The 10,638-nt window shown below is 35.1% G+C and overlaps 1 protein-coding gene across 1 annotated transcript; it reads right to left on the reverse strand.

Annotated features, from left to right (window-relative positions):
* Positions 1 to 2,983: 2,983 nt before the first annotated feature.
* LOC109155207 lies at positions 2,984 to 3,490 on the reverse strand. The gene has a single exon (XM_019302924.1). It carries the CDS (start codon positions 3,488 to 3,490, stop codon positions 2,984 to 2,986), a length of 507 nt encoding a protein of 168 aa, XP_019158469.1.
* Between the last annotated feature and the right edge of the window lie 7,148 nt (positions 3,491 to 10,638).

A 10,638-nucleotide genomic window follows, 5' to 3' on the forward strand; every position in this document is an offset into this window, starting at 1 on the left:
GCTTGTACTGTGTAGCTGTTGGTGTCAAAAGACGCTTTTGTCCTTGTTCTCTGACAAGATGGTACAAGTCTTTTAATGCTCCTTGTCTTTTGTAAAAATCATTCCTAGGATACCTTTTGTCCCGAATGATTATCCATCTGTAAGTCATAGACAACATTCTTATTGCTTCACTTAATGAAGGTTGTCTTTACAAGTCTGACTTAACCTTGTTTCTTTAGAGAGGTTCTTCGAAAGATTAACCTTGTTTTTCGACCTCTCTCTTAGACGAGAGATCCTTTTGGTCATATGATGTTTATCCGAGAGTTGGACCTTCCATCTTTCGTCTGCAACAATCTTTCGCCCGTCTCGTTTTCTTCATGTCTTCAAGTAAACCTATCATACTAGTCTCAAGTAATATTCCTACACTACATAGTGTGAATCATACGTTGAGTTACAACGACCTTCGTTTGTAACGAAAGTTCTAAACATGAAATGGAAAATAGGGGTCTACAATCCTAGTGAGTTTCGTATCATCAAAATCTAATTACACTTGTTCCTAACACATACTTAGTTACGTTAATACAATATATTCATGTTATAACATATATATGCATGTTATAACATATATAACATTGTTTAATAAGTTAGAGAAAATTTCAATTTTGGTCCACTGACTATTGGAGTTATGTTAATTGCAGCACTTGACTTTCAAAAATGATAATTTAGTACCTTGACTATGCAATTTCTATCAATTTTGGTCACGTCGGCCAAATTGCCGGCCAAATCTCACCGGAAAAATTTTAATGGTCAAATTATGAGGGTAATTTAGTCATTTTATTCCTCTTTTCTTTCTTCTCCAATCTTCTCTCCATCTCCAGTGACAATTTATTTTCCGATGAGCTTCCGCAGGCAGACCGGTCGAACACCAGCGATTCTCTCCATCGAAATTGGAATCGAAGACATTTTCTAGACAAATTAAAGTGATTCTGGAAGCTATATATACCTGATCTCATCTTTCTTGCATTTGTAAAGTAACCAAACCGGAGAGATACCTAACAGCGCAGCTGCAACCATCATCGAAGAGATTGAAAGATAAATCAGAATGAGCAAAATGTCAGTGCAAGCGTACGTGGACGATCAATTGATGGCCGACATTGAGGGAAACCACCTCACCGCCGCCGCAATTATCGGCCATGACGGCACCGTTTGGGCTCAGAGCCCTACCTTTCCCACTGTTTGTTCTCTCTCCACCATTTCCAATATCATCGATCTCTTCAATTCCTTTCTTCTTCCATTATAACCGATCATTTTATGGATCGGATCGGATATTCAATTCATCTCTAATTTGTTACGTTGCAAAATACAACAAATCATACACCCTGGCTTTTTGGATTCTTGTCTTCCCCAGAGTGGTGCACTGCGCTTGAATTCGAGTCTTGTAATCTCCATCGCACATCTGTTTATGCCTAACACTGCGATTTAAGTCATCGGAAAATAAATTGTCGCCAGAGATGGAGAGAAGATTGGAGAAGAAATAAAAGAGGAATAAAATGACTAAATTACCCTCATAATTTGACCATTAAAATTTTTCCGGTGAGATTTGGCCGGCAATTTGGCCGGCGTGACCAAAATTGATAGAAATTGCATAGTCAAGGTACTAAATTATCATTTTTGAAAATCAAGTGCTGCAATTAACATAACTCCAATAGTCAGTGGACCAAAATTGAAATTTTCTCAATAAATTATATTGTTTTTGTATAAGTTTATGGATTGTAACATGCTTATTAATTAAACATGTTATGTTCATGTCAAAGAGATATTTTGCGATACATATTCATGTCTCAACAAAACATGAATGCATGTTAATTAATGACATGACCTACTTTAAATAAGTTAATTGGGATAATAGATTAAGGAACATTTGGTTTAAGTTATGTGTTAAAAATCTCATATTAGTCTTGTTTAATTTGGTTTGTAAAAGTGCGATATCCAAAAATGTAATGTGAAATTTTTAAGAATGATTTTGTTATTAGTATTATATTATTTTTCACATTCTTCGATATCACATTCCGATTCTTTCAATTTCTACAAGTTCTTTAATTCAAGTTTTTTTATTATCCGGTGGTGCCTTTAATGTGTCTTACCTCTTTCAAAGTGTGTTTGTATATATTTCACAATTGTAAAATTATCTTGTGTAGGCCTGTTATGAATGGTCCGTATGATCCTAGACTAGATACAAGCTAAGGATTTTGGCTTCCCAATTGATCCTTACTTTAGAGCCTTGATATTAAGTCCAAGTTTCTTAAGTGGTAATAATTTTATTTGTATATTTTTAAATTACCTCGTTGTAGGGGTAAAAGGCTCAAACAGGTAGTAGAAGTCGGTTCGAAACACAAAAGTAGTAGAGATCAGGGTCAACGATAACAAATTTTAAGAAGTTTAGAGTTAGCGATGGTGGATCAAAGCAAGGAAGAGTTGAAAAGGATGATCGAAGTAGTAGAGAGCTGGCACTGGAAGATCGAAGAAGTGTGAATCTGTGCTAAAAGATTGAAGAAGTAGAGAATCGACGATGAGACGGCCGCACGGTCATCGCACGGAAGGGGTGCATCATGAGACGGCAGCACGACCACAATGGAGATTTAGCGATGGTGGATCAAAGCAGTGAAGAGTTGAAAAGGAAGATCTAATTAAAGCAATAGAGAGCTGGCAATGGAAGATCGAAGAAGCAAGGATCTGTGATAAAAGATCAAAGAAGTAGAGAATCGGCAATGAGACAGCCGCACCGTCGTTGCACGGGAGGGGTGCATCATGAGACGACAACACGATCCTCGCACAGGTTGAGTCGGTTGGACTTGATCAAGATTCTATATCTATATATAAAAGAAATTCTAGAAGAGGAAAGAAAAACTTGTGTCGTTAAAATTCCCAACAAATTAAATTAGCCACTAATGAATTAGATAATCAAACAGCCATACATTCAAGCAACACTACAGAAGAAGGGTTTTCACCAATCAGCACTCGCAACATTCTTGAAAACCTCCTCTACCCTCTCCCCGCCGCTGTGTGCCTGGGTTTCCTCATCCAAATTCTTAATCACCACACTCACCTTTGACACCTTGTACAGGATATCATTCATCTCCGCTTCAGCTATGGCTTTTTCTTTCTCCTTTGCGTCAACAATTTCGGACGCCTCGCACAGCCTAATCAGCTCGCTTATCCTGCCATGCAAGAACCCCACTTCCATTCCAAAATGTCCCACCCCTATCAGAGTTCTATCCCATACTCCCAAAACATCACGGCCCGTTGCGAGCGTAGCAGCTTTGATGCCATCGGTGATTTTCACAGTTTCTGTTATTGCCCCGGCGATTAGCGTGTAGTTCAACCGAGGCTCTTGAAGCTCATGAAGATACGCGTTTCGACTGTGGCACAGCTCATAGTACATGAGCCTGGTATATTCGGAGATCGCAGAATCTATGTTTATGTTGTTGACAACAACCTTAAAATACTCCATATGTTTCACTTGTGAAAGCTCAGAATCTATGTTTATGCGACTGCGGCACAGCTCATTGAAAATGAATGTTGTGATGAGTCGGTGATAGAAGGCGTTGATTTGACGATGGAGTGAAGCAAATAGATGTCCGGTGGTGGGCTGACGGCACGTTCTCGTTGAGGAGAGAGCAACTGACAAGTATGGTATGAAATTTAGGAAATAACTTAAAATAGAAAGTGAGATACCCAACTAGGTAGATACTCAGGGTTTCTGGATATGGTCACACAAACAAAAGTTGAATTTGGAGGAAATTCTTTTATTCATGTAGTTGATTATGAAATTTTTTTGTGGACCATAAAAAATTACATTTTAATATATTAAAAGTACATTATTTGTGTATTGAATGTACATTATACAAAATAATGCACTTTCAATACTCAAATAATGTATTTTCTCCGAATACAAGGTACATTTTTAATATATTAAAAGTATATTATTTGTGTACTAAATGTACATTATTTGATAATATACAAAATAATGTATTTTCAATACTCAAACAATATACTTCAAATAATGTACTTTTTATTTATGTTCCACACAACTATTTGAACAATGGTCCACACAATAATGATTGATATATATCATTGTCTCAAGAATTAATTTCACCTAAGGAGTCAAAGTGGAGGCCCACTTGTTTAATGCTAGTTGTTATATCGTGGACCGCAGTGCACGTGCACCGCGGTCAAAACGGCGACGTTTCTTTAAGTAAAGAAACGACGCGCCGTTAGTTTTAACGGAGTGCGCTTTTTCTGTATGTCAATTACCAACTGACAGTATAGTATATCTAAACTGACACTGCCTCACGTATTATTTTTATATTATCAAATGAAACTTCAGTTATATCAAAATGATAGATACTATAGTTGTGGTGAAATGAAACTGCTGTGTATATATAATGAAACTGAATAACATTTCACATATTTGAGTGTATATTGTATAGTAGAGAGCTGACAGTGGAAGATCGAAGAAGTAGAGAATCGACAATAATGAGACGGTCGCACGGGAGGAGTCCGCTCACTTGTTCTCTCTCTCTCTTCACTTTCTCACCGCCACATCACTCAAATTTTCTCAAAATCCACGCTAAAATCCACTAATGTGGATGGCCTAATGAGGAGAGGCCAATAGGAAATATGCAGTCCCAGCTTTAACCTCCCAACGCTCCAAACATAGCTTCACCAGCATGGCATCCCGGTCAATCATTGGAAGTTTAACATCTATTTAACATGTTATGATACATTTTTTTAACCTTTTAGGTTAAACCAATATATGCATGTTATAACTTATAACATTGTTTAATAATTTTTTTTTTTTTGTATAAGTTTATGGATTGTAACATGTTTATTAAACATGTTATGTTCATGTCAAAGAAATATTTTGCATTACACATGTCTCAACACAACATCAATGCATCTTAATTAATATGACATGACCTACTTTAAATAAATTAATTCGGACAATATATTTAGAAACATTTGGTTTAAGTAATTAGGTTATGTGTTCAAGATCTCACTCATATTAGTCTTGTTTAATTTGGTTTGTAAACGCACGAGATCTAAAATGTAATATGCATGAGATTTTCAAGAATGATTTTGTTATTAGTATTATATTATTTTTCACATTCTTAAATATCACATACTACAAGTTCTTTGGCTGGATAGAAATGAAGGAGTTGAACCCGATTTTGTTTGTTTTAAGTTTTAACCAGTGCCCGAATGTTAATCTTGCGGAGTTAGTCCATAGAGATTGTATAGAGTGTCGTTCGGCTGTGGTGACTGTAAGTGTACATATTTTGTACATATTAAACCTATATTGGCTAATTTATTTTTATAAATAATAGACTTAGGTTAGCCAAAGCTCTTCGACCATTTTTATTTATCATAGTGTATTTAATTGAGTGGCTCACAATTATTGTGTATATGAAGAGGGAGTCAGCAATCAAATTGTGGTTCAAGCTAATTATAAGGATTTGGTTTATAAATGAGTGGCAGCGAATGATTTGAGCATTTGATGAAGCTATTCACGTGGCCTATTTTGGTGAAGGGATTATTACTATAAAAGGGAAGATTGCTCATTGTGGAAACTTGCCAATTTGATATTTAATATTATTTTGAGAAGTGAATATTATACTGCTAACAAATTGAATTAAATATATTATTCTGCTGAGCTACGGTCTGCGCCTGATTCAGTTGAAGTACTGTTCAAAGGTTATCAAGGCATGCACGTCACGGTTCAGGTTGGATGTTAGGAAGGTTGTTTGTAGTATGGTAGCTAAGACTGTGAGAGTCTAATGTACTGTTCTATTGTAAAACTCCTCGGTGAACATCTATAGTGGATTGGGCAGACGTGAGTTGCCTCGCAGACGTAGGAGAAGGGCTCCGAACTACGTAACAAATCTTTGTGTACTTGATTTAATTACTGCTTTTATTTTCTGTTATTTACTATCACTAAATAACAAAAAATTAATCTGTCAAAATTTAATATGAGTATAAAAATCAAGTAGAAGTTTCAGGTTCGTTTAGTTTAAGGTTCACGGCATTATTTCATGAACTAATTTGGTTGTTTTGTTTTCTAGAGCTTCGCCCTTCCCTTTGTTCAAAAAACAAAATGACTACAAGTTCTTTAAATCAATTTTTTTATTATCCGGTGGTGCCTTTAAGGTGTTTTACCTCTTTTAAAGTGTGTGTGTATACATTTCACTATTGTAAAATTATTATCTTGTGTAGGGCCCGTGATAGGAATAAATTGTAATAGATTTTGATATGCCAAATTGTAAATCGTAGAACCCCAATTTCATTTTGGTTAGACTAGTCGAGTCATAGACCAAGAAAGGGGAAATTAATCCATTAGTTGAGGAAAATGGATGAAGAAGATATCAAGCCTAAAATCAAGAATTTGCCTAGTGAAAATGGCAAATAGAAGAGGAAGATGTATGCATATGATATGAAGACCTTCATCCACGAAGAAATCTCTCAAGAAATCTATGAAGAAATCCCTCAAGATCAGAAATACCTCAACAATTCCCGACGAATTCCCGAAGAAGAAGAACATGACTTGAAGTTTACATGAAGCTATCTTGAAGATCAAGCATCTATGGAAAGAAACCCCAAATGAAACGAAATGATAACCAAATGGTTGTACGGACAAAATGGTAGAGTTTTGAAACTTTAAACGCAGAGTCAGAGGTTTGAATCTCACATCTCACATATCTTTAAAGAAACCAAGATTACATCCAACAGATAAAGGGATTAAATTGGAGATTTATTAGAGATTTCACTTCCAAATATAGTAAGGGTTGAAGCAAAAATACTAGTCTAAACTATTAAGGGATTAAATTGGAGATTTATTTTGAAGCAAATGGCATGATCTAGATGAAGTATGGGACGCCATTTTTGCATAGTTTGAAGCTCAATTATGACATATCTACACCGTTATCTTATCCTCTGAAAAGGCTATAACAGCTAGAAGAAATTCAACAATGAGAACGTTTCTTTCCAACTGACAGATTCCAGCTATTTAAAGATGAAGATTGAAGCAGTGGAAAGCATGAGCAAGAACCACAAGAGCAAAGAACAGAGCTAAACAGAGCATACGAAAATTCAAAAGAGCTTTCTATCTCAAGAGCTATATTTGATATATTCATGAGAAAAAACACTCAGAGTGATACAGAGCTTACAAAAGAAATATCTCAGAGTGTTATAATAATCTTCATCAACTACAAGAGACTTAGCACACCATCGAAGATCATCTACAAAGTCTCAGAAGTAGGAAGCAAGGCAAACTTGTTTTGGAGCAAAACAAGTAGAAGTTCTACCGGAGCATAGAATTCGGGTGGAAAGTAGCACGGAGCTGTGAAATCCTGGAAAGTAGTACAGAGTTGTAAAATCCGAAGTTGTAGTTCTACTGGAGCATAGAAAGGGAAGGAAAGTTACGCGAAGTCGTGAAATCCCGGGAAAGTAACGCGGAGTCGTGAAACCCGAAGCAGCAGTGTTAGTGGCACTAGGCGTGATTAGTGCAGGTGTAATACCCGGTTTTTCTTCCTTCCGATTTAATACTTTTCTTTCTTCATTCTTTTAAATCCTTTGGTCCTAAATCCATTTGATTCCTTATAGCGTCACTATTATTATTATTATTATTATTATTATTATTATTATTATTATTATTATTATTATTATTATTTATTATTATTAATTATTATTATTATTATTATTATTATTATTATTATTATTATTATTAATTATTGATAAGAAAAGTATATATTATTTTTTTTGGTACAAAATCAAGTGGCGTAATACATATATTATTGTTTCAAAAATATTTCCTTTATTACATGTGTAATATGCGTATAGTATACATATATATTATATTTACAACTTATATATATATATATATATATATATATATATATATATATATATATATATTGGACCGTGTGTGTATATATAGTACGTATATATATAATATCTTCTTTATTATATGAATTAAAAATTGATTAGGAAGATTGGAGGTTACATAAGTTACAATCCTTATAATTATTCTATTCATTATTATTATTTTAAGTATGTATTGATGATGATGAGAATCATTCCTTCTTATTCTCCTTTTTCTTGTACCTTGGCCGACACTTATAAGAAGAAAGAAAAAAATATTCCTCTTAGCTTGTTCTCTTTCTCCATTTCGGCATTCCTCCATATATTCTTGAAAAAAACAAACTTCTTCCATTTCTTTTCTTCAAGAAGTGAAGTGGTTCCTTCCAACTTAGTAAGTCTTCTAAGTTTATTGAGTTTATTTTATGAGTAGAATGGAAATAGGGTTGTGATATTTTTTTGTGCTTATTGTGTTTATTATTGGATGGTGATCATGGTCGATAGAAGAGGAGGATTTGAACAATTCAGGTTTAGAGTAATTGAGGACAATAAACTTTCAAGGTAAGATTTATGTTCTGTTATAATAATATTATTATTATAATTGTTAAACCAAGAGTTAATTAGTTTGTTAATTAAATTAAGTAATGGGTGGTGTGTATGCAGTATGTGGCTTAGTGTATGTGGAGTACATGGAGCATACATTCCTAATTTTTAGCTTTATTATTATTTCTCCTTTACTATAAAAAGGCTGTGTATCAATCTTTTTCAAATATCAATCAAGTGAATTCAATTCTCCCTCTCTCTCTTCTCAAATATATATTATATATATATATATATATATATATATATTATAGATATATTATATTATATTTAATATATATTATATTAAATATATTATATTTAATATATCTAACATTTGGTATCAGAGCCAGTCAACCTTTCAACCCCGAGATATTTTTCGTAGTGAAATATGGCTGCAAATTTCAATATTGTATGGACGGGTCCCAAATTGGACGGGAAACTCGATTACAATTATTGGCAAATTATGATGTCCACACATTTGAAAGCTCAAAATCTTTGGAGCTTTGTTGATCCCGGTCTACCCGAAGGAGCTGATGCAGCCGCTATACGGCGAGATAAATTGGCCTTGGGTCAGATTCACCAAGGTGTTCATTATTCCATTTTTGGGCAATTAGCTCGTGCTCAAACAGCAAAACAAGCTTGGGACATCTTAAAGGTGTCACACAAAGGAGTCGATCGGGCACAAAAGTCTAAGTTGTAGTCGTTGAGAAGGTTGTACGATAATTGTGAGATGACCTCTACAGAAACAGTAGATGCGTATTTCACTCGTCTTATTGATATGGTGAATAAGATGAGGCTATATGGAGATACGATTGAAGATGGTGCAGTGGTTGAAAAAGTTCTTCGAACTATGCCGATGAAGTATGACCATGTGGTGGCTTCGATCACAGAGTCACACAAAACTGAGCTCTTATCAATTGCAGAGCTGAAAGGTATGGTAGAAAGTCATATTGACAGGATTGCGTCAAAATCGGAACCAGTAGCAGAAGAAGCTTTGAAGAGCCAAGTCACCCTTAATGTGACTGGCACTAATCAAAGAGGTGGAGGATCTGGTAGAGGTCGTGGAAGAGGAAGAGGAGGTTCTAGTGGAAGAGGTCGTGGTAACTTTAACCAAGGAGGTGGATGTGGTAACTCCAACCAAGGAAGAGGTGGAGGTAATACCAAACAAGGTAAATTTTCATTTCATTGCTACAATTATGGCAAATATGGGCACAAGATTGCAGATTGTTGGTATAATGAGGACAACAATCGTGGAAATCAAGCAAACATTGCTGAAAATACTGCTGAAAAGTCTGGTGAGAATTCTGAAACCTTACTTTTGGCCAATGATAGTTTTTCTGCAGATAAAAACATATGGTTCTTGGATACTGGGTGTAGTAACCATATGTGTGGTAAGAAAGAATTGTTTTCTGAACTGGATGAATCAATCCGGTCTGAAGTAACGTTTGGCAATAAGTCAAAGGTGCCAATTTTGGGAAAAGGTAAAATCTCTATTCAGTTGAAGGATGGTACTCACAATTTTATATCCGATGTGTTCTATGTTCCTGAACTACACCAAAATTTGTTGAGTTTGGGTCAGTTGTCAGAAAAAGGATATAAGATACATATTGCTCAGGGGTGTTGTACCATTGAAGATGCTAAAGGAGTTTTGATTGCAAAGGTAAATATGTCCCAAAATCGACTATTTCCTTTGAAAATTAAGCATACTCTCCTTGATTGCTTTAATTCTGAAGTTTGTGATGATAATTGGTTATGGCATATGCGGTTTGGGCATTTTCATTTCTCTGGATTAAACTATCTTGCAAGAAAGGAACTTGTTTCTGATTTACCTGTTGTGAATGTCCCTGATCGTATATGTGAGATTTGTGTGATTGGGAAGAAGCATAGAGATCCCTTTCCCGTGGGCAAGTCAATGAGAGCTACAAAACAGTTGGAGATTGTTCACTCAGACCTATGTTCATTGGAGGTTCCCTCACATGGAGGTTGTAAGTGCTTTATTACTTCCATAGATGATTTCAGTAGAAAAACATGGGTTTACTTTCTGAAGCAAAAGTCTGAAGCATGTGATGTTTTCAAACAATTTAAGGCTTTTGTTGAGAAGCAAAGTGGTTATGAGATTAAAATCTTGAGAACTGATAGAGGTACAGAATATATTGCCTGTGA

The sequence above is a fragment of the Ipomoea nil genome, unplaced genomic scaffold (assembly GCF_001879475.1).
Source record: "Ipomoea nil cultivar Tokyo-kokei standard unplaced genomic scaffold, Asagao_1.1 scaffold2694, whole genome shotgun sequence".
NCBI classification, from domain to species: domain Eukaryota; kingdom Viridiplantae; phylum Streptophyta; class Magnoliopsida; order Solanales; family Convolvulaceae; genus Ipomoea; species Ipomoea nil.

What these genes read in the sequence shown, in the direction of transcription:
- LOC109155207 (XM_019302924.1), bottom strand. Translation starts at nt 3,490, where the DNA reads ATGGAGTATTTTAAGGTTGTTGTCAACAACATAAACATAGATTCTGCG.